The 25,802-nt window shown below is 38.9% G+C and overlaps 1 protein-coding gene across 3 annotated transcripts in view; it reads right to left on the bottom strand.

Annotated features, from left to right (window-relative positions):
- Positions 1-288: 288 nt before the first annotated feature.
- Positions 289-25,802, bottom strand: part of MINPP1 (multiple inositol-polyphosphate phosphatase 1) — a 46,891-nt gene continuing 21,377 nt past the window's right edge. The window contains exons 5-6 of one of the 3 annotated variants that reach the window (XM_025850921.2): positions 1,328-1,697; positions 289-882 (exon numbers count right to left, since the gene is read on the bottom strand). In XM_025850921.2, coding sequence (XP_025706706.2) covers positions 811-882; positions 1,328-1,697 — 442 coding nt within the window. In that variant the 3' untranslated portion in view covers positions 289-810. Of the gene's footprint in view, positions 883-1,327; positions 1,698-21,289; positions 21,382-25,802 lie in introns of those variants that run through there. The other 2 variants (XM_025850926.2, XM_073878953.1) reach the window with 2 other exon arrangements.

The following is a 25,802-nucleotide window of genomic DNA, read 5'->3' as shown; positions in this document are numbered from 1 at the left end:
TGTCCCAGCTAATGACTTATTTTATGGATGCAATTCATTTGAAGATCAATGATCAACAGATGATACATGCATCTTTTATAATTTCAGTATATAGTTGTGATATTTCTTATTTGGATTTTTAATAAAATGTACTTCCATTTTTCTTAAAGAAGTGGAAATTTACTTGAGGATATTTCTAATAGGAGAAAACTGCCTCATAGTGCCTGATTTTGCCAAAGCTGCTTGAAGTTCCAACCTTTCACCATCAATTACTGATTGTATATCAACACAGCAGAAAAGACCTGATAGTAAAGCCACAAGAATTCTGTTTATTATCATAGCAAACACGTTCACGGCATTTGACAAAACTCAGAAGTATCTCTTTGAAATGGGTTCAGATCTGTGAAACTAAGCTATCAGGATAAAGTCTTTACTTAGGGGAAAAAAAGAAAAAAGAATGGAAAAGCAATAACCAAAAGATACATTTCACATAATAGCAAAATATAAAAATAGAAGCAAAGTGACAGAGTGAAAAAAATCACGAAGCAATGGATTTAAGAAACTCTGATTCTGTCTTCCTTGTTGCTAATGGTCGTCTTTGTCCTTGCATTGTTATAAATGTAAAACAGGTAGGATAATAATTTAGGAAAGGCCTTGCAAGACTTACTAGGAGGTTAAAAGGAACTATCGAAAAAGTGTTCAAATACTTTATAAATACTATTAACAAAAATATCTATTTTATTATACTTTTTGTCTTCATTCAGTGAAGGTGTCCTTTGAAAATCACACTCTGTTTCTTAATATTATTTCAAATTCTTAACTAGAGAGAGGTCAGCTTTCTTCCAAAGCAACAGTCCCGGGCCCCACACTATTTCTGAAGACCGAAGATACCAGAACTGCCACCTGAGGGAAAGACGAAGAAAGGCATCACAACTGGAAGTCCCTACGCTTAGTCCCGTCAAGTTAATGATCATCCAAATGACATACGTTGTGAGTCCAGCACTTTCAAGTATCATTTTGAAATCATATTCTATCTCAGTGTGAGACTTCTTAAATAAACAGGATCTTAATTTCTGTAAATGTTTGCAGTACCAGCTATTTCTCTAAGTAGAATTTTTTCTAAGAGAGCTGCCCAGTGAAGAATAGTGTCTTACACATCCATGTCCGGATTCAAATAGAAATTCAACATTTTTCTGTGAAAAGACAGAAATACTCAAGTATTGTGAAAGCTTTCTGTAACCGTGGATTGCCCACCTATTCCAAGCATGTAATCACTCCCTATGAATCACTCCCCGATGAATGAAAAACGTTGTCCAGTTACTCATAGCTCGTCAGACGTATTGTTCACCTTTGGTAACTGGCACTCTTCACTGGTATGACAGTTCTGAAGGATGTCCTTGTAGTGGTCCTTTAGATCCTCGTACAAGGAGGCAGTTTCTTGTGAGTGAGCCAATGGTAACACCTTCTCATTCAATAGCATCTGCACTCGGAATTCCTCCTTGGGAGTCTTAGCATTTTTACAGTGGTAAAGCACGAATATTAGGTTTGAGGCATAGGGCACAATGTGGCCACTTCGGAATTTGCGATGCAATTGTTCCTTGTAATTGTAAGCTGTTAGGGGCTCCTTATCTTTGAAGTAGCCCATGAGAGAGAGCAGTGGAAGAAGGGTCTCTGCGTGACCAAACTGAAGGATGACTGGAGAGGAAATTGGCTGAGACCTTAAAAAACAAATGGAGAAAAAATATGTATACAGATTCATGTCATGGAAGATAGTAGCTATGGTAGTGAGAAGCAGTGTACAATGTTCTCATCTTTTTTAATCTTTATATACACAACTCAACAACATGGCTAAAATTCTCTGTGGCAAAGAACTGAACTGTTTATACTCAAAGTTAAGTTCCAAATTCAGGATCACTGTGGTATTGCAAATCCATCTAAAACACTGCACACTTGCTATTCTTTAAGTTCACAGAGAGAAGAGAGTTTTTATTAGGAGGTTAAGGAACTTGAAGCAGATATGTATTTCAAAATTGTATTGCTTTTCCATGAATGAAACTGAGCAAACTGGCCTTTAGTCAATATCAATTATTCTAGGGAGGTCTTCTGAGTGAACTTCAAATGCTATTTTATCTGAATCTAGGAAATAAGGACAAGCAATATTCAGTAAATTTCCTGGTTAGAACCTAGTTAGAACCAAGGTAATTCATATAATCCTTCAATGTTTTAAAAGACCTGACTTGGGCACTGAATTTGGAAGAGAGCCACAAAACAGGAGGGATGCAACCTATTCTAGCTGATTTTACTGTGTTTGTGGTTGAGAGCAGAGTTTACATAATGCCAGAAGTACAACAGCTTTCAATACTACAAGCTAAGTCACCTTTCTTTAATTGCAAGTTTTCTGTCTTTTTTTTTTTTGGTAAAGGCTTTTTTAAAATAAGCAGCAGCAAAAAACTGCTTAGTCTTCCCCCAACCTTAATAGGAAGAATATGACTTTGTTCTTAAACATAATTTGTAAATCTATTCAAATACAAGTAACTGTCTGACTTCTTGCTGCTACCCCACACATGAGACTAACCAAGTTAGAGGACAGCAGAATCGGCAGCAGAGTCCCCAAAAAAGACAGACAGAACTAGAGAGCAGGTCCAAAACCCAAGGGAAACATTTACAAATAACTGTACGGAAAAGTTTTCTCAGTGAATCACCAAGGGCCTCAAGACCTGAATATTAGTATTGGTGTCCATGTGGAAGAACGCAGAGGGAAGCCACACAGCATGCTGAGAGATCTAATATTCATTTGGTGAGTGCAAGAGAGGACGAGCACAGGCCTCTCCTGTGGTGCAGAAATCGAGCCCCTGTGAACTCTCGCAACAGCCACTCCAAGGCCCCATTCCAGGACAGAGGCCACAGACACGAGAAACTGCTGGGAGCGCGCTCAACACTGAGCTGGACAGGGACAGGAAAGACCAAGGGGAAAGCAGGTTGGCATAAAAGTCAGGGGAGGGGACCAGAGCCAGAAAATGTCAGAAAGGAACCCAGCAGACTTCTGAACAGCACACACACACAACACCAGAAAGAGCTCCATGAGGTTAGAAAACAATCTGACATGAGGCTTCTTCTAAATGTTCAGGGAAACCAAATTCACATTAAAATGAGCAACAGAAAAGTAAACAGAAGAATAGGGAGCAGAAAAACATCCCTATAAAAAATAAAAGCATAGAGTACTAGAAATACATACTCAAAAAATACACAGAAGCAATAACATACTATTATATAATCATCCACTATTCTATAGATTAATATTCTCTAAAAGGGAAATTTTAAAGCCATTCATAACAGGTGATTGTAAACCCCTCTTCTTAACTGATATCCTAATTAGGTCATTTAAAGTATCTAAAAACTGTATTTTGGGCAGTCAGTCGTTACGTGTCTGCCTCGGCTCTGGTCATGGTCCCAGGGTCCTGGGATCGAGCCCCGCATCGGGCTCCCTGCTCCACGGGAAGCCTGCTTCTCCCTCTCCCACTCCCCCTGCTTGTGTTCCCTCTCTCGCTGTGTCTCTCTCTGTCAAATAAATAAATAAAATCTTTGATAAATAAATAAATAAATAAATAAATAAATAAATAAATAAATAAAACCTGTATTTATTTCCTAGAAGCATCCCCTTAGGCCCAAAGTTACAAAGCAGTATCATTCAGAACACAATTATATTTGGTTTGACCCGTGTAACTATTTTTAAATTTTGCAGTATTTGTCAGTATACAAAGATAGGGTGATTTCAGATTCTTAAAAAGCCAGATTTTTCACTCCTCCTGAGACCCTGAAAGATCTGACAACATATACTCCCATAAAGCAATAACCAGCTGAACAGGAATAAGGGTTACTCCAGAGAGGACATACAGCACACTGTCTAACCAAGAGTGGATTCACTCATTACTTGCCTTGCCTTTATGCATTTGAGTATGTGCACGTCAAAGCTAACAACACCACTGTCATAGTGTAAATATATTGGAATTTAATAGTAACACAAATTAAAGAAAGTAAGTAATGTAAAAATACAGTTGACCCTTGAACAATGAGGAGGTTAGGGACGCCAACCCTCTGTGCAGGCAAAAATCTGTGTATAAAAGTAGGCTCCACACCCAATGTGGGGCTCGAACTCATGACCCTGAGATCAAGAGTTGCACCGTCTATGGACTAGGCCAGCTAGGCGCCCCTGTGTAGAACATTCTGACTCCCCCAAAACTTAACTACTGACAGCCTGCTGTTGACTGGAAGCCTTACTGGTAACATAAACAGTTGATGGACACATATTTTGAATGTTTTATGTATTATATACTGAATTCTTACAATAAAGAGAAAAGATGTTATAAAAAATGTTATTAAAAATATAAGAGGAAATACACAGTATTGTGAAATTTTTTTAAAGATTTTATTTATTTATTTGAGAGAGAGAATGAGAATGAGAGAGCATGAGAGGGGGGAGGGTCAGAGGGAGAAGCAGACTCCCTGCCGAGCAGGGGGCCCGATGCGGGACTCGATCCCGGGACTTCAGGATCATGACCTGAACCGAAGGCAGTCGCTTAACCAACTGAGCCACCCAGGGGCCCCAGTACTGTGAATTTATTAAAAAAAAAAAAAAAAAGCACATGTAAATGAACCCACAGTTAAAAAGTGTTGTTTGAGGGTCAACTGTACTGGTTTACATTTTAAGTCCTCCCACCGGAAGAAGCAAGCCCAAAGCCAGGCACAACCCTCGGCCTAATGCTCCATTACTGCTGTCTACGAGATCCATCAGGGTGGGCAAGAAGTCAGGAAGGGCAGCAGCAACCCCCCCGTGGTCTCACAGAAAGACCCAACTGACAGAGGAACTCCAACAAACTGGGAACAGGGTGTAAGACAATATACAATACGAAATAGTCTAGTTTCAGCAAGTTACATCAAAATGATTAATGAACTACTTTACATTCTTTTTTTCTATCGAGTCTTCAAAAGGTAGTGTGTACTTCACACTTACAGCACATCTCCATTCAGACCAGCCCCCTTTCCAAGTGCTGAATAAACCACGTGGGGCTGGTGGTACCGTGTCGACAGCGCAGGATAGACAGTGGTGTAGACAGCCAGACATACTTAGACTCAACAGTCAATCAAATAGAGAGAAAAGACAAAAAAAGATACAAAACAACAAACACACATATAAAAAAAATGTGCACTGGGGGAAAGGCAAGAAACCAACAAGGCTATGTACAAATCATGAGAGAAGCTCTAGTAATTACATCTGAGCTACTGAAGAAAATTAAATTAGGTTGTGACCCAAATTTAAGTTTTAAACCTGAAGGTTCTTTAGGTTTATATAGAAAAAGCAATAAATTTTATTTTCCCTTTTGACTTGCTTTATTGTTAAAATCAGCTATTTTTGAGAAGAAAGTTGAGGAAAACTATGCTTTAAAAATGCTTAATAATAGTTTTATGGGAAATCAAGTAAGTTTATATATTAATTCACATAGAGAGCTATATCAGCAAAAATAAATGTCTTCTGCCATTTGATGTATCTAAATTTAAAAAAAATTTATTTTACGTTTATCACAGGATTATTTACAAGAGACAAGATATGGAAGCAGCCCAAGTGTCCATCGATAGATGAATGGATAAAGATGTGTTATGTACACGTGATGTATACATACAATGCAATATTATTAAGCCATAAAAAAGGACGAGATCTGGCCATCTGTGGCAACAGGGATGGACCTAGAGTATATTATGCTAAGTGAAATAAGTCAGACAAAGACAGATACTGTATGATTTCACTCATACGTGAAATTTAAGAAATAAATGAACAAACAGAAAAAAAAAAGATAAAAACACAGACTCCTGAATACAGAGACAAACTGGTAGTTAGTTGCCAGAGGGGAGGTGGCTGGGGATTACAGATGTGACAGATAAAGTGGACCAAAAGGTACAAACTTCCAGTTACAAAATAAATAAGCCATGGAGATAAAAAATACCGCATTAGGAATATAGTCAGTAAGATAGTAATAATGTTTGGTGACAGATGGTGATTACACTTATCATGATGAGCACTGAGTAATGTATAGAATTGTTGAATTAATATGTTGTACACCTGAAAGTAATAACACTGCATGTTAATTACACTTCAATAAATTTTTAATTTTAGAATTCTAGGCAAATAGTAAGAAAAAGTCTAATCTCTAAATAAATGCTAGGACTACTATCTTCCTACACAGATCAATCTTTATTTTTTTTTTATTTAAAGATTTTATTTATTTATTTGAGAGAGAGAGAATGAGAGATAGCACGAGAGGGAAGAGGGTCAGAGGGAGAAGCAGACTCCCCGCTGAGCAGGGAGCCCGATGCGGGACTCAATCCCGGGACTCCAGGATCATGACCTGAGCCGAAGGCAGTCGCTTAACCAACTGAGCCACCCAGGCGCCCCCAGATCAATCTTTATTACAGAAGCTGGCAACACAAAAAATTATATTTTTAAAGGTCTGGTTAAATTCCCCAATATAATAATAATAACTTAAGACAAGGATAACTACAGATTATGGAGTGAAAACGAATGTTACCTTCCCCAAAACAGTTTTAAAAACTAAAAACACTAATTTGCTTAGAAATCCAAAAGTGCCTATAGAAAATAATGAACTTACAAGTATTTGTAGTTTGGATTTTCTGCAGTAATCAGATGAAAATATTTTAGATTTATGAGCTAATACCCAGTACAAAGGAGAAACGAGCACAGTCTCACTGGTGATCATTTCTGTCTATGCTTCCCCTCTGTGCCTTGCACACACAGCAGGCGCTCTTACAACTTCAGAGGAAGCAGCTGCCTGGTGCTGCCCGTGTTCACACAGCAAGGCCTCGCACAAAACAGATGCACCCAACTCTCCAAAACAGAACAAAGAGGAGCAAAGATCCGTTTGGTGATCTTGTTTAGATGCCAAAGGTTGAATCATTCCCTGCCAAGTGCCAGGTACCATGCTGGTTTGTTTTGTTTTGTTTTTGGAAGGGTGGTAAGGTGAAAGAAACAAACAAACAAACAAAAAACAAATAAAAGCTATTCCTGGGTCTTACAAATTAGCACTTGTGTAAATGTTAGGGGAACCCAGGGAGGGCGGGCAGGAGAGCAAGCCCTCCTGTCCTGGGAGGAACTGGCCATGCTCTGCAGAGGAAGAGGGGTCTGAGCAGGGTGACAAATGCATTCCCAGGAAGTCTTACAGCAGAAATGCAGCCCACTGTGGCCCCAGGGAAGTGTTACGGCCGCTTTATCCTAGGACTTGGGTGTTACCATCCCCTGTTCACAGATGAAAACCCTGAGGTTAAACTTACTTACCTAAGCTATCTCTGAACTACCAATTAAAGTCACTACAAAAACACCGATTCACTAATTTGCTTCATCCACACTTGAAAAAAAGGATCACTTCGTGGACTATATGTAAATCAATCATAAATGTGTGTGCACAAATCTTTATTGGACATACAGTAAGAAGACACTTGATTGGTTTGGTTTATGGCTTTCCGGAAATGTCCAGAAAGCAGATTATTAAAAATCTGGCTTAGAGAAATTTTATCTCGTAAAGAAAAAGCTTATAAAATAGAAAAGAATACTTTATATTTTATAAAATATGCTACCAACATGAACATAAAGTTGAAACCCTAAAGTTGCCAAAAAACTCTCAGCACTTTCATGTTCCATACAATTTAAAAAAATCTTTCTTCTTGATTTTTGCATTTCAAAAAGAAAATTCAGTGCTCACTAGACGTCTAGGTTGGGTTAAGGGTAAAAAGAATTTAGCACACTCTTAAGTAAGTTAAGAGATCTAAAAGAATGCTGACTATTTTTTGCACTAATTAAATTATAGTTCACAATATAAATCATAACTGTTTTTCTTCACTACTTTACTTTTCCTAGCCAAACTCAATTTAGTAATCCTTAATGGTTCTGGTGTTAAAACTAAATATAATAAAGCAGTCTTCTTCAAGGCCCCCCAAGAAAGTAGCAGTAAAAAATCTAACTCATAATTACGAAGTATAAAATTCAAAAGCACTTAGCCAATAATTTTTCAGCCTTTTTATACTCTATAGTTCAAGTCAGGGATCCACTAAGAGCTACGAATGTCAGAATGCTTTTCTCATAAACAATGACTAAGCAATATGTAAAGTGATTTTTACTTTACTATTTGAAACTCTACCAAAATATCAATATCTGGATATGTGTGTGTGTGTGTGTGTGTGTGTGTATAAAAACCAACTAGAACTTCACCATTTCGAGTCAGTAAGGAGCTTAGAAACTGCCACTTCAAAGTAACAAAGAACTGAACAAACTGAAAAATCAACAGGTCTTAGATCCATCAGAAAAGCTCACAAGGCAAAGTGTTGCTCCCCGGAGAGGAGAGACAGACAGGTGGGCGCAGAGCATTACCATGTACAAGAACAGAAACTTCCAGGGAAACCAGGGTGGGGCAGGAAAACCTAAACTGTAACTGACAAATTGCTACAGGCTCAGTGTGGACAGGTCGGAGTTAAAAACTCCGAGGGACCACAGGGAGCACCCACACTCAGTGAGTTTACCTCCAGGAACCATCTGAAAGATGCCAGAACTTTCTGTTTCTCTTAACAAGGCCTGCCTTCAAGGAGAAACTGTTTTTGCAGAGCCTAACCTGCCTCAAGGAAGGGAAGTACCCAGGTCTAGCCACCTCCGACCATCCTTTGCCACCATCCTTTGCCACCGGAGGAGGGGGAAAGACTACTGGGAAACAAAGATACCATTCACAGCCTGGGGCACAGGCTCAGCAAGGCTGAGCCCTATCACAAAACTCCGAATGTGCCCTCCCCAAACACACCCCACCACTACATTACTAACAGCTGTTTACCACAGTTCTTTTTATGCAGTACATCATGTCCACTTTAAACAAAAATTGACAGGGCATACTAAAAGGCAAAAAAAATCACTGCTTAAGGAGACTGAAAAAGAATCAGAGCCAGAATCAGATATGGCAGATATGGTAGAATTATCAGGCCAGGAATTTTGTAAAACTATATGATTAATATGTAAGAGCTTTAAAAGAAAAGCTCAATAACGTGCAAAAATAGATGGCTAAGTTAAACAGAGGGGTGGAAATTCTAAGAAAGAATAATAAAAGCACTAGATATTAAAAACATGGTACAGAAGTGAGGATGTGTTTGTAACCTGGACACAGCTCAAGAATCTCTGAGCTTGAGCATGTAACAACAGAAACTTCCTAAACTGAAAAGCACAGAGAATAAAGACTGAAAAAAATAGAAGACAATATCCAAGAACTGTGGGACAGAATATCTAAGAACTGTGGGACAATTAAAAAAGGTTTGATTAGCATGTGTAATGGAAATACCAGAAGAAGGGAGAGACGGAAAACGAAGCAATCTTTAAAGCAATAATGAATGAGAACGTCCCCAAATTAATGTTGGATCCTAAAACACAGATCCAGGAATCTCAAACACCAAGCAAATAAATTCCAAAACAAAACAAAACAAACAACCCCCCCATATTTAGGCATACCATATTCAAAATTCATAAAATCAAAGACAAAGAAAAAAATCTTGAAAGAAGCCATGCAAGCAAGGCGGTGAAGTAAAATATTTATGTGTTGAGAGAAAAAGCCCACCAACCTAGAATTTTATGCCCTGCAAAATTATCCTTCAGAAGTGACAAACAGAAATTGAGGGAATTTGTTGCCAGTGGACATGCCTCACAAGAAATGTTATAGGTCAGAAACTCAAAGCTACATAAAGAAAGAACACTAGAGATGAGTAAGTGCAGGTAAAACAAAAACGTTTACATGTTTTACTCTTAACTGACCTAACAGATAACATTTTGTTCAAAATAATAGCAGTAAGGCACTTGATTATGTATGCATGGACATGTGCATGCACACACACACTATGTATGTTTCTGTGTAAGTAAAATGAATGACAGCAATGATACAGGGACAGGAAGGAAGAGAAATATTTTGTTATTATAAGGTACATGCACTACCCATGAAGTGGTACAGTGTTATTTGAAAATAGACTTAGCTTAGTTGTAAAGGCATATTGCAAATTCTAGGGAAACCACAAAAAAAAAAAAAAAGAAAAGAAATACAGCTGATATGCTAAGAAATGAGAGGAAATTGAATGATATAAAATGCTCAACTGAAACCACAAAGGCAACTGTTTATCAAGTGTGGAAGACAAAAACAGGAAGAAAGAACAAGGGCAACAAATAGATAATAGTAACAAACATGGTAGATATTAACACAACTATATCCATAATCACTGTCAAAGTCAATAGACAAAATATAGCAAAATTAAAAGACAGAGATTGTCAGAGTGGATCAAAAACAAGGCCCCTATTATACGTTGCCTATAAGAAACCCACTTTCAACGTAAAGACACATATCGATTAAAAGTAAAGTAAAGTAATGGAGAAAGAGAACATGCTAATCAACACTAAGCAAAAGAAAGCAGGAGTAGCTGTATAAATTTCAGACAGAGCCAACTGCAGAGCAAGGAAAGTTATTAGGGATAAAGAGGGGCATTACATATTGATAAAGGGGTCAATACACCAAGAATAAATAATACTCGTTAACGTGTACATATATGCCTCACAGAGCACAAAATGCATGAGGCAAAAACTGATAGAATTCCAAGAATAAACAGATAAACTCTCTATTGCAGCTGGAGACTTTAATAATTCTTTCTGAAATGGTCAGATCCAGCAGGCCAGAAATCGGTAACAGTTAAACTCAACAAGATCATCAATCAACTGGATACAACTGACATCTACAGACTACTTCATCCAACAATAGCAGATTACATGTTCTTCTCAAGCTCATATGGAACATTCACCAAGATACTACATTCTGTGACATAAATCTCATCTTAAATTTAAAAGAATAGAAATCATGTGACATCTGCTCAGTTAATGAAACTAGAAATCACTAACAGAAAGATAACTGGAAGATCCTCAAATACTTGGAGATTACACAACACACTTCTAAATAACACATAGGTCAAAGAAGAAATCTCAAAAGAAATTTAAAAATATTTTGAGCTAAATGAAAATGAAAACACAACTTATCAAAAATTTATGGGATGCAGTGAAAGCAGTGCTCATAGGGAATTTTATAGCATCTAATATATATATTAGAAAAGAAGATCTAAAATCAACTATCTAAGCTTCCATTTTTTTTCATTGCCACAAAAAGGCAATGGAGAAAGAGAAAAGCAAATCAAATCCAAAGCAGAAGAAAATAAAATTAAAAATAAAAGCAGAAATCCATGAAATTTAAAACAAAAAAGCAAGAGAAAAATCAGTATCAAAAAACTAGTTCTTTGAAAAGATCAATAAAATCCATAAGCCTCTAGCCAGGTTGAAAAAAAGGAGGGAAGGCACAAATTACTCATATCAGAAAAGAAAAGAGATCACCACAGATCCTATGAACATTAAAAGAATAAAGGAATATTATAAACAACTCTATGCCCACAAATTTGATAACCTAGATGCAATGCACCAATTCCTTGAAAGACACAATCTGCCAAAACTAACACAAGAATAGATGATCTAAGTAAGCCTCTATCTATTAAGAAATTGATCAGTAATTCATAACCTTCCAAAAGAGTACTGGCCCCGATGGACTCACCAGTGAACTCTATCAAACCTTTAAGGAAGAAATCCCTACCAATTTTCTACAAACTCTTCCAGAAAACAGAAACAAAGGGAATAATCCTAACTAATTTTATGAGACCAGTATTACCCTAATACCAAAGCCAGGCAAAGATACTACTAAAAAAACTATACTTACACACCCAATATACACTAAGATAAATGAACACAAAAATCCTAAGCAAAATGTTAATAAATTGAATCCAATAATGTATATAAAGAATTATACACCAAAACCAAGTAGGATTTATCTCAGGTGTCAAGGCTGGCTCAACATTCAAAGGCCAAATAATGTAAACAATCACATCAAGAGGCTAATAAAGAAAAATCACATTATCAATAGATTCAGAAAAAGCATTTGGCAAAATTCAACATGCATTCATGATAAAAATTCACAGCCAACTAGGAATAGACGAACTTCCTCCACTGGAGGAAAATGTAAAGCCTTCCTGCTAAGATCAGGTACAAGTCAAGGATGTCTCCTCTAACCATTGGTTTTCAACATCATACTGGAAGTCCTAGCTAACACAATGAGACCTCCCCTCCCCTGCCCAAACAAAAGGTATATCTATTGGGAAGGAGGAAATAAAACTTTGGCTTTGCAGATGACATGATTGTCTATGTAGAAAATCCAAATAATCAACCAAAAAACTCCTGGAACTAGTAAGTATATACAGCAAGTTTGCAGAATACAAGATTAATGTATAAAAGTCAATTGCTTTTCTATACACCAATAATAAACAAGTGGAAATTTGAAATTAAAAACATATTATCTTTTATATTAGTACCCCCAAAATGAAATACTTAGGTATAAAATATGTACAAGATCTATATGAGAAAACTACATAACTCTTAAGAAAGAAATCAAAGAACTGAATTAATGGAGAGCTATTCCATGTTCATGGATAGGACTCAATACTGTCAAAATGTCAGTTCTTCCCAAATTCATCTATGGAGTCAATATAATCCAAATAAAAATCCCAACAAGTGATTCTGTAGATATCAACAAACTGATTCTGAAGTTTATATGGTGAAGCAAGACACCCAGATAAGCCAACACAATACTGAAGTAGAAGAACAAAGTTGTAGGACTGACACTACAACTTTCAAGACTTACTGTAAAGTTACAGTAATCAAGATAGTGTGGTCCAGCGAAAGTATAGACAAACAGACTAACAAAACAGAACAGAGAGCCCAGAAATAGAACCCCATATAGATAGTCAACTGATCTTTGACAAAGCAAAAGCAATACAACAGAGCAAAGACAACTTTTCAACAAATGGAGCTGGAGCACTGGACGCCCACATGAAAAACAAAATGCACCTAGACACAGACCTTATAGCCTTCACAAAAATTAACTCAAAAGGATCACAGACCTAAATGTAAAAGTTCTAAAAGATAACATAGGATAAAACCTAGATGACCCCTGGTATGGTAAGGACTTTTTAGATGCAACACCAAGGGCATGACCAATGAAAGATATAATTAATAAGCTGGAGTTCGTTAAAATTAAAAACTTCTGGGGCACCTGGGTGGCTCAGTCAGTTGGGCCTCTGCCTTCGGCTCAGGTCATGATCCCAGGGTCCTGGGATCAAGCCCCACATCTGAGGGGAGCCTGCTTCTCCTTCTCCCCCACTTGTGCTCTCTAGCTTTCTCTCTCTCTCTCTCAAATAAATAAAATCTTAAAAAAAAAGGACATTTACAATTAAAAACTTCTACTAAAGACAATGTCAAGAGAATAAAAAGACAAGTCACAGACTGTGAGAAAATATTTAGAAAAGACATATCTAATGAAAGGCTGTTATCTAAAATATACAAAAACTCGTTAAGACTCAAAAATAAGAAACCAACCAACCCTAAATTAAAAAATGAGTAAAAGTCCTGAACAGACACCTCACGAAAAAAGATACACAGATGGCAAGTAAGCATATGAAAAGCCATCATAAATCATTATGTATTGCAAATTAAAACAAGATACCACTACACACCTGTTAGAGGAGTGAAAATCCAGAACTCTGACAATACCAACTGCTGACAACAGAAACTCTCATTCATTGCTGGTGGGAAAACAAAAAAAAAAAGATAGCAGGAAGGGAAAAATGAAAGGGGGGGAATCGGAGGGGGAAATGAACCATGAGAGACTATGGACTCTGAGAAACAAACTGTGGGTTCTAGAGGGGAGGGGGGTGGGGGGATGGGTTAGCCTGGTGATGGGTATTAAAGAGGGCACGTTCTGCGTGGAGCACTGGGTGTTATACGCAAACAATGAATCATGGAACGGTACATCAAAAACTAATGATGTGGGCGCCTGGGTGGCTCAGTTGGTTAAGCGACTGCCTTCAGCTCAGGTCATGATCCTGGAGTCCCGGGATCGAGTCCCACATTGCTTCTCCCTCTGACCTTTCTCTCTCTCTCATTCTCTCTCTCAAATAAATAAATAAAATCTTTAAAAAAATATTAAAAAAAAAAACTAATGATGTGATGTATGGTGATGAACATATTAAAATAAAATTTAAAAAAAATTAAACATATTCTTACCATACAATCCAGCAACCGTGCTCCTTGGTATTTATGCAAATGATTTAAAAACTTACATCCAAACAAAAACTTGAACAGGGATGTTAATACTAGCTTTATTCATAATTGTCAAAACCTGGAAGCAACCAAGATGCCCTTTAGTAGGTAAACGGGTAAATAAACTGTGGTACATCCAGACAATGAAATATTACTCCGTGCTAAAAAGAAATGCACTATCAGGCCATCAAAAGATGTGGAGGAAACGTAAATGCATAGTACTAAGTAAAAGACGCTAATCAGCTAATCTGAAAAGGCTACATATTGTATGATTCCAACAACATGGCATTCTGGAAAAGGCAAAACTATGAAGATAGTATACATTTGTTAAACCCAGAGAATGTGTCACACCAAGAGTGAGCCCCAATGTAAACCAAAGACTGGTGATGATTATCACCAGTGGAGGGTCATCAGTTACAATGAAGGTACTACTGTGGTGTGGGGTGTCAACCGGAAGGGAGGTTGTACTGGGGCAGCAGAGGGAATTTAGGGGAACTCTGTACTTTCTGCTGAGTTTTGCTATGAACCTAACACTGCTCTAAAGTTCACTAATTAAAAAAACAAAGAAACAAACTACTGCCATGGGAAAATATGTGACCAAAAAGAGTATACTCTCCCTCCAAAGAGTCAATATAATCCCCCTTAAGCAGCTGCTCAAGCTTACACTGTTTGCCCCCTTTTAAGACTTACTTACATTTCAATTTTCTTTGACAAAGTAGCATTAATGTTAAATGGAAAAACATGGTATTTTTTTTTAAGATTTTATTTATTTATTTGACAGAGAGAGACAGCAAGAGAGGGAGAAGCAGACTCCCCGCTGAGCACGGAGCCCGATGTGGGGCTCGATCCCAGGACCCTGAGATCACAACTTGAGCCAAAGGCAGACGCTTAACCCACTGAGCCACCCAGGTGCCCCAACATATTATATTTCTATCCTAAATTATATCTGCACACTGAAAGTGGGGACTTGGATATCCTCAATTAGTGGAGGCTAAAAGTTGTGGAGCTGGTGTGTACACACACACAATAAGGGTTTTTTGTTTTTGTAACTCTAAAGACATCAAAGCAAATACATAAGAGTATTTATTTAAGGTCCAACTTTCATCAGAAGCCATTTAAAGGTATGTGCCAGGTTCTATATAGTAAATCAGTAATTTCTCTGAAGTTGGTTTCATTTCAAGAACACACTGCTCTTTGCTGTCTTATAACAGATAATAAATCTTGCAAGTGTTCTACGCCATCTGCTAGGAATTGATTTACTCGTTAGTATAGGCCCCACGGGTTATTTGAAAGAATCAAATCCCTAGCTTCTCCTTGAATATACCTAAGTCCTAAGGGTGCATAAGAACTTTTCTGGGTTTCATTCCCAAGCTTCTTCAAAGCAAAGCTGCTCTATGATTAAGCCCAAAATACTGGCAACAGAAAATGGGTAGGAACATGTGTGTCTGAATGAGGGAGTAAGGGAGTGAGTGTGTGTGTTGGCATGGAGGGCCGGAATAAGACAGAATATCATGTATGAGAGGGTAAAGGGGGAAAGAACGTGGGGGAAAAAATCACTTCTCAGTTTACTCAATTCCTAAGACCACTGCACATAATTTTTTTCAGAAGATTGCTGAAAGCATAAAGATCGCTCCGGTCACTCAATGATACTGTGTAGACTCTATGATACTGTGTAGCTTTCTCTGTCAAAACCATTCCGTAAACAAAGCAGGGAGGTTCAAAATGCCATGAAAGAAAGGACCAAGTTTTTAACAAAAGAATGCAATCTTTTGGTGAAAAGCTGTAAATGTTTTTTGGAGGAGGACCTGCCAAGGCAATCAGTAGTGAGGCACGTTCAATACCTACTGTACCTGTAGCTTTAAACTTTGGGGACATAAAACCACTGAGAATTTGCCAAAAGGAATGGGACTTCCTCCCAGAGAAATGCACAAGCCCATAAAAACATGAATCCAGCTGTGGGATTTCAGACTCTCTAACATCCCCAGAATCCCTCTGCTTGGTACAGTTTCAGTCTGACATCCTGAGGAACAGTCCACTAAACTTCTGTCCCACACTTGTATCTCCTGCATCAATCACAGGTACCCCAGGGAAGTCTAATGATTTTTCCCTAGTGAGTACTGTATTTAAAATGTCTCAACAGATTAACATTTAATATTTGCATACTTAATTTCAAATTAATAATTCAGATGTTTTATAATTTGCTTTGAACTTACCTATTTTTCTTGCATCTTTCTGTTTCTGTGCTTTCTGTATTCTGATCCATCAACTAACACAGATTTCTATTAGTCCCATTTTTTCAAATTAACTTATATCCCCAACTTGCAATGACTATTCTTTCTTTAGAACTCTTAGCAGAACGGTCTCCCAAAGAACAAGGGATACAAAGACAGGAAACAGGACACCTTTAACTCCGCTCTCTTCTTCTGATAAAAAGGCATTAAACTTGGAATGTCAAATTTTCCAAAACGTGACAAAACCACCGTAAAAGATAGGCACATTTTAGCTTTAAAAAAGAAAAAAAAAACCTGGAAAATGTAATCTATTAATACAAATATAAGAAAACAAATGAGTAATCTGTACTAATGTATATATACAAAGACACAGTCGGGATCCTAATGTTTGAGGGTTGAGATGTGGCCAAGCCCTCTCATTTTAAAAATAAGAAAAAGACAAGTGCGTTATGAACGCTACTAGCATGATAAGAATGTAGGTCTTCAAACAGCCCCCTTTTACTTACATAAGTCAGTAAGGAGATTTTATTAAATCTTCAATAAAAAATGAAATTTAATTTGAAGTCCAAAATTATGTTGTTAAATGAGGATCGAGGACTATGTATGTGTTTGATTTAGGTAAAATACCTCAAGAAGGTACTTAAAATCATTCAAAAAGCTCAACCAGAAAAACAACTAATAATTGTACGTTTCTCCTCTAAATGTCCTCAGCTTAGATCTTTCTAAGCTCTTAATTCATGTTTCACACTCAACTAGTATCACGCAAAGTGTTTTTAAACATGATCCAGGAATATCAAATTGAGCTTTAGACAACTCAGACAATTCCCATACTTACGTAAGCACACAAATAAACATGAAGTGCCAGAGACAGGAGATGCTCTGGGAAGAAAATTCCAGGGAAAAATACATATTTTTTAAGTCTTCTTATACATCTGATTGAAACATCAGCTACAATGAGGCATTTGAAGAAGCACCAGTTTGACAGCTTAGCACAAATGTAGAACTAAAATGACTTTTGAATAGTTTCCTCTCCAGCAAAAAGACAATAGAAATAACTTCTTCCAGCCACAGGGACTGGGTTTACCTTCCTGCCTTCAATTCCTATAAAGCCAGAAATAATAAATGAGGTAGTAGCTCTGACACACTCAGCACTAGGCAGAGTCCAAGTGAGGGAAGGTAAAACCCTAAGGCCTCTCGCAGCTCACCGCCGAGTTCCCAGAGAGCAGCACAGGGAAGGGGAGCCCAGATGCAGCACGGCGATCTTCCTGAGCAGGTGAGACAGGACTGAGAACTTAGGGAGGCCACACCGGCTGGAGTTCACAGGGCAGAGTTCCAGAGAAGAGAGATGCGCAGGGACTCCCCTCGAGCTTTCGGCTGGTACCGATCCGCACATGCTTGCGAGAAAACTCTCCAAATCCAGGGAAAACACTGGAAAAGAATAGGTGAAAACACTTCCCAAAGCTAACACAGGGCCAGGAAGAGTCTGTTTCCATGAGCCAGACTAGGAAAACCTCAAAATCTACAGGGTACCAAACAGATGCTCAGGAGGAACTGCTTCGATAGTGGGGCAAATTCAGCCTAAAAAAAGACAGTATTACAAAAACAAAAAGGCAAACTACAGACTAGGATAATCTATCTGTAAGGCATAAATCTGAGAAAGGACTTGTACCTAGGATATATACAAAGAACTCTTCCAATAATAGATGATAAACAACCTAATTACAAAATGGCAAAAGATGTGAACAGACCCTTCACCAAAGCAAACACAGGGATGGTAAATGAGTACGCGGAAAGATGACCAACATCAACAGTGTTTAGGGAAATGCAAACTAAACTACAATGAGGAGCTACTACACACCCACTAGAATTGCTAAAATTAAAAAGTCCTCCCGGATCAAGCTTCGGCCAGCACACAGAACAGCTGAGCTCTCAAACACGGATGGAAGAGCCTGGCAGTGTCTTCAGAACATAAACAGTCCCCTACATATGACTGAGCTAATCTATCTCTAGGTCTTACCCAAGAGAAGCAATGCCCATACCAAGACAACCAAAATTCACAGCTGCCTCAAACTGGAAACAGCCTACATATGGATCGGAAGGAGAACGGATTAACAAACCGAGGCGTACCCATACGGTGGAGTACTATTCAGCTTTACCAAAGAGTGAACCACTGATACCCACAACAACATGGATAAATCTCCTAACCATTATGTTGACTGAAAGAAGTCAAACCAAAAAATGTACACAAGTATATGGTTCCATTATATAAAAGTCCAGAAAAAATCACCCATAGTGAGAGAAAGCAGAGCAGGTCTGCATATGGAGGGTGGGAAGAACCACAAAGAAGTCTTTGCATGTGACGGATATTTCATTATCTTGGATGTGGTGACGGCTTCATGCGTACATACACACGCAAAAACTCGTCAAATTGTACAATTTCAATGTGTGCCATTTACTTTACATCAATGATATGTCAATAAAACTGTCTTTAGGAAATTAAGCCAAGTATTAAGAGTGGATATGCTGAAGTTGGGGAAAGAAGTCTTTGGCGATCAACCTCAAAGACTCCTTCTCCCATAAAGCCTTTACCAAATTCCACAGATCAAATTAATTCTCCTTTAGCACTTAAAAAAAAATGTGTTTTAGTGCTATTACATAAATATCCTCCAAACCAGAACATGGGTTCCTTGAGACAGTAATTTCAATGTTTACCCTCTACTGCCTGCATAAGAAACTGGAGTAGAGTCTGAGTAACACCAAAATCAGGGAAGCACTTAGAGGGCATGGACTAAAATCTAGGAGAAAGATATTAGCCTGAATTGATGTTGTAGCAGTGAGGGTAAAGAAATGTGGGAGGAGAAGATATAAAACTGGAAGAAAACAAAACAAAACAAGAACACAACCAGGTGAGTAGATGTAGAAGGTGAGGGAGGCAGTCAAGCATAATGCAGTTTGTGGCTCGGACACCTTGGAAGGATGATGGCAGCACTGACAAAAACAGGGCCTACGGGAGAAAGAGGGAGGATGTCAGAGCTTCCTTTAATGCATACCGACCCCCATCTGGACTGCAGGCTTGTTCTCGGCACTGAGGAGTGAACACTAAAATGGAGTTCCAGACATCACAGGCCTGCAGTCCACCGAGTCACACACACAGTCTCCCCAGAAGCCAGCTGGAAACTGGAAACTGAACTCAGAGCCCAGCCAGCCTAGTTCTATTTTTAACCTTCAGTCAGCCAGTTTCCTTCGACAAGCAGCACTAACAGAGTTTCCTGCTGTGCCTACTTAGTCTCCACGGAACCCTGACTTCAGAAAGGGAGCAAAACGGGCGCCTGGGTGGCTCAGTCGTTAAGCGTCTGCCTTCGGCTCAGGTCATGATCCCAGGGTCCTGGGATTGAGCCCCGCATCGGGCTCCCTGCTCAGCGGGAAGCCTGCTTCTCCCTCTCCCACTCCCCCTGCTTGTGTTCCTGCTCTCGCTGTCTCTGTCAAATAAATAAATAAAATCTTTAAAAAAAATAAAAATTAAAAAATTAAAAAAAAGAAAGGGAGCAAAACGACAAGCAACTGAGGACTTAGAATCTGCACACATTTCTAAGTACGTGAAAAGACAAATCCCCCCATTCCCATGGGCTACATAATTGACCAAAAGAGCTATTAAAAAAAAAAAAATCACTTGTTGCCACTACACGTGTATTTCAACGCTGCCATCTTACGTTAAAATATGGAACTACACAACATTAAAAAGCCATACCTTTATTCAACAGTGAACTCTGAAAATATCAAAGATTTGAGTCAATTAAAAGGTAAACAAAAGTTAATGAGACTTTAATGACAGTAACGAATACTTACAGCAGTTAATTTTGGTGTCGGAGAGTACCCATGATGAAGTGAAAGCTCTCGTGAGGCTAGCAATTTCAGTTCAGAATGTAAACCTTATTTTTAAAAGATTTTATTTATTTGACACAGAAAGAAAGAGAGAGAGAACAAGCAGGGAGAGTGGCAGGCAGAGGGAGAGGGAGAAGCAGACTCCCCGCTGAGCAGGGAGTCCAATGGGGCTCCATCCCAGGACCCTGGAATCATGACCTGAGCCAAAGGCAGATGCTTAACCGAATGAGCCACCCAGGCGCCCCTAAACCTTACTTTAAAGAAGTGGGACATTTCCTGCTTACTGAATTCCTTATCGAATTCCCCAATCTACAAAGATAAAAATACATCAACAGAGGTAAAGGGGAAGAGAAGAGTAGAATAAAATCCAATAGGTCTCATCCCTTCTGTACATCGGATTTGCTTCTTTTTAAGATTTTATTTATTTCTTAGAGAGAGAGAGAAAGCAGGAGCAGGGCGAGGAGAAGAGAGAGAGGGAGAAGCAGACTCCCCGCTGAACAGGGAGCCCGATGTGGGGCTCGATCCCAGGACCCCGAGATCATGACCTGAGCCCAAGTCACATGCTTAACCGACTGAGCCACCCAGGCGCCCCCACCAATCTGCTTTTCTAATCACAGCTGCTTAAACAGCAAAAGCCACTTAAATTTGCTTAAATAGTAGATGCACTGGTTTTAACTTTAATCCCATCACTGTTGTGATGGTTCAAGAAGGAAAATAAAATTCAAGGTCCTAATAAGAGTCAAGGACCCTGAACTTAAAAGGCAGTTATACTTAGCCAAAATGCTGGCACTTGTCATTTACCATTATTTGCAATCTTCGGTTTTTCTGTGAAAGTAAAGCCATGCTCTTAAAATTATGGTTAAGAGGGGCACCTGGGTGGCTCAGTCGTCAAGCGACTCCCTTCGGCTCAGGTCATGATCCCAGGGTCCTGGGATCAAGCCCCACATCGGGCTCCTGGTTCAACGGGAAGCCTGCTTCTCCCTCTCCCACTCTCCCTGCTTGTGTTTCCTCTCTTGCTCTCTGTCAAAAAATAAATAAAATCTTTAAAAAAAAATAAAATAAAATTATGTTGAAGAAACAAACACTTAAGACTATTTCTGATTTAACATTGATATAAAAAGGTTTGTACACAGTAGCATCTCAGTGTGGGATGGAGGGAACGGGGAAAGCAAGGGTAGTCTGGGGACTGTAGAATTAAGTGAAAGATATTTCCCTCAGACAACAGTAAAGATAAAATACTGCTCATATAGGGCACCTGGGTGGCTCAGATGGTTAAGCATCTGCCTTCGGCTCAGGTCGTGATCCCAGTGTCCTGGGATCGAGTCCCGCATCGGGCTCCCTGCTCAGCGGGGAGCCTGCTTCTCCCTCTGCCTCTCTCTCTCTGTCTCTCATGAACAAATAAATAAAATCTTTAAAAAAAAAATTTTGCTCATATATAAACATACTCATTTACAGACTCTAAATCCAAACACAAGAAAAATTTTAAGAGTCAGAAGAAAAAAAGGTTAATGCTTTGATGGAATAGATTAGAAAAAGTACACAGGTAAAAGACTCTATTATAATCTTATTCTACCACACTCATGTGTGATATTAATGCTGAGGGAGGCTGTGTATGTGGAGGAGGGGATGGTATGTGGGAACTCTGAAATTTCCACCCCAAATTTTGGTGTGAACTTAAAACTGCCCTGAAAAACAAAGTCTATTAATTTTTTTGACCCTATTATTCTCTTTGCTGAGTGTATGTCAGTTTTCTTTAGTACTCTTAGCCAACTGCTCACCCTAACCCTAACTGCTTATAAAATCAGTATCAATCTGGTTTTGGATAGAAATCTGACAGAAATCTCTAAATACACTTTCATCTACTTAAGACAATTTAATCTTGATTCAGCTACGTAAGTATTTTTTAAAACCCTACTCAGTCTTTTTGTACAGAGATAACCGGTTCCTGAAAAGCACCTGCTAGTTTCTTCACAATTACTGCTGACTTTCCTTACTCAGGTCGAAAAGAAGATGACTTCCTTCGTACAAGGTCAAAATCTCCTTCCCTTTTTTATACTGTCTCACAATCTCACATGAACAGTTACACCATTACCCAGGGCTTTTATATACATTTCTATTTTCTCTAGATAGTAAGAGTCATGAGTGCAATGAGTCTGTCATACTCATCACTATTTCCAGGTCCTACAACACTACCTGACATGTATCAGCAGGTGTTTTAAAATACTGTTGAATGAATCTTCTTTTCAATTCACAAATAAAGGAGTAATCATGCAAAAGGAGTAGACTTTCCTCATCTTGCCAATGAAAACATCCCATTATACTAAGTGCTCTAAAGACATTATCTCATTTCATTATCACAACAACCCCAGTCAGGAGATAGAGCCCCCTTTCAGAAGGGAGGAATCTGCAGCATCAATAAAGCAGAACCAGGACTCAAACTAAATCCAAGTATCTGCCTACAGCATCACACTAGCCTCTATAATACTGCATCTGATTCCACAAACCATGCACGAAAATCAGCTTCATCAGCTTCTAAGTATAGAAAGTCAGCTACTACCTCACAATCAGTTAGTTGCATTTTTCCTTCTGTATTTCATTTGTGAGTAACATAAGCAAATTATAAGAAAATAAGCTAAGGGGCGCCTCGGTGGCTCAGTCAGTTAAGTGTCTGCCTTCCGCTCAGGTCATGATCTCAGGGTCCCGGGATCAAGTCCTCCCTGTTCAACAAGAAGTCTGCTTCTCCTTCCCCTTCTGTACCTGCCCCCAGCTCATGCTCACTCATTCTCTCTCTCAAATAAAATCTTAAAAAAAAAAAAGCTAAAAGTTGGAATTTCACTTTAAGATAAAAACAAAACAAATAAAACCTCCCAGAGAAGGGTGCCTGGGTGGCTCAGTCAGTTAAGGGTCCGCCTGGCAGATTTTGGCTCAGGGTGGTGGGACTAAGTCCTGCTTCAGGCTCTGTGCTGAACAGGGAGTCTGCTTGAGATTCTCTCTTTCTCCCTGTGCCCCCGTCCCCTGCTTACGTGTGCTCTCTCTAAATAAATAAAATCTTTAAAAAAATAAACAAATAGTGGTGATGGTTGCACCACTCTGAATATATTAAAAACCACAGAATCATAAAATTTAAAAGGGTGAACTATATGATGAATTATTTCTCGGAACTGTTTTTTTAAAAAGACTCTTGGTGTGAGGTAGTAGTGGGGAAGGCTGTGCACATTGTGGGGGAAGGGAGTATATGGGAAATCTCTTTACCTTGCACTCAATTTTGCTGTGAACCAAAAAGTGCTCTAAAAAATAAATTCTTAAAAAAAATGAGGTTGTCCTGTTTATAGTAATCCAGATCACCTGTACAGAACTTCAAGAGTCCTAATTTTTTAAAATATTCAATTACTTTACAGTATATTTTATTAAGGCCGTGACGTGAACTAATAATTTTAAAACACATTTTTAGTAATTACATGTCATAAGCATTCTGCAGTCATCTTGTAAAAAATTCTAAGACTCCATTTTTCTGAATTAGTAAATTCTTCAAAAATTATTCCCACTTTTACCAAAAGATTATTTCATTCTTTCCCTTTTCCCTTTTACTAAATACTCATATGGTTTAAAAATTTTTAAGTATAATGGAACTACTATAAAATCCACCTGGTTTTAACTGTTGAGTTAGATGAATTTTTTTTAAAGATTTATTTATTTGAAAGAGAAAGAGCAAGCGAGCATGCAAGCATGAGCATGGGAGAGGAGGCAGAGGGAGAGGGAGAAGCATGCTCCCCGCTGAGCAGGGAGCCAGACTCGGGGCTCGATCCCAGGACCTGGAGATCATGACCTGAGAAGAAGGCAGACATTTAACCAACTGAGCCACCCAAGTACCCCAAGTTAGATGAATTTTAGTGAATAAAGGAGATGTGTGTGCAAACTTCACAATTCAGTTTGGGGCACTTCTGTTGCCCTAAAGACTTTCCCTGTACCCCATCTGCAGTCAATCTCCACTCCCATGTCCAGACCCAGGAAGCCACTGACAAACTTTCATCTGTAAAGTTTGGCTTTTTCTAGAAATTTCAAATAAAAATAATCATTCAATGTAGAGTTTTATGCAACCAGTTTCTTTCTGTGAGCATAATGTTTTTGAAGTCATTCATTTGTTGCGTCTGTCAGCAGTCATTCTTTTTTATTGCCAAGTAGTATTCCATCCCATGGACACACCAGACTTTGTTTCTCTATCTATCAGTTGCTGGGCATTTAAATTATTGACTGTAGTATTATTCATATCTAAAAACTGTAAACAGTCACATAAAAGACATGTAGCTTCATTTCTATAGGGTACTTAGGACTAAATTTGCTACATCATGTGGTAGATATATGTTTAACTTTTTTTTTTAAAGATTTTATTTATTTATTTGACAGAGAAAGACACAGTGAGAGAGGGAACACAAGCAGGTGGAGTGGGAGAGGGAGAAGCAGACTCTGAGCAAGGAGCCTGATGCGGGGCTCGATCCCAGGACCCTGGGATCATGACCTGAGCAGAAGGCAGACGCGTAACGGCTGAGCCACCCAGGCGCCCCTATATGTTTAACTTTTTAAGAAGTTGCCAAACTTTTCCAAAGTGGCTGTTAATTTTACATTCCCACCAGCAAAGTATACAGTTTCCAGTTTCTAGACATCTTGCCAACATTTGGGACAATTTTTTTTAAATTTGTATTTTAGCCAGTGAATAAAGAAAACACCCAGTGTTTTCCTCCTTTGTTTCTGCTTTACTCTCACACCACACTCCTACCACTTCTGACACTTCTGGCCACCAAACACATGGGGCATTTTCCCCACACCAAGGGTCCTCTGTGTTCCAGCTAGGTATCCGGCAATTTAACTCCATTCTGACGTGGCCCTAAAGACAGCATCTGAGTCCACGAAAGGCTCAGTCCCATGAGACTGCCTTCTCTGTCCCCTCCAGGTACCAATGGCAAGTAGGAGGTCGCAGGCTACCCACAACTTCTCTTCAGCTTGGCTACCAATCAAAGGTTCCCACAACCCCCTCCTTGCTAGAGCAGCTCTCAAAACTCAGGGAAACACATGTGCCAGGTAATTATAAAAGGATATGATGAAGGATACAGACGAAGGTCCACATGGGAGAGATGGGAAGGGCCAGATATGCTGGATGGGGCACAGAGCTTCCACGCCCTCTTCAGGCAAGTCACTTGTTCAGCACTGCTACCTGTTTATCTATCAACCCAGAAGCTCCATAAATCTCAAACGTTTTTGGACTTTTATCACATAGGCATGATTGATCATTAGCTCCATTTCCAGCCCCCCTCCCTTCTCAAGACAATGGGGCTCGGGGTGAAAATTTCATGCCTCTACTCATGGCTTGGTCTTTCAGGACAGCTCTCCTGGAGCTGTCCAGGGTCCCACCCAAAGCTGCCTCATTACAAGAAAAGACACTCTGA

The sequence above is a fragment of the Callorhinus ursinus genome, unplaced genomic scaffold (genome assembly GCF_003265705.2).
Source record: "Callorhinus ursinus isolate GAN/ISIS: 27379988/994484 unplaced genomic scaffold, GSC_fseal_2.0 scaffold32, whole genome shotgun sequence".
In the NCBI taxonomy this organism is placed as follows: Eukaryota; Metazoa; Chordata; class Mammalia; order Carnivora; family Otariidae; genus Callorhinus; species Callorhinus ursinus.
The sequence above is the reverse complement of the archived record's forward strand: the minus strand, read 5'-3'. Positions and strand labels throughout refer to the sequence as shown.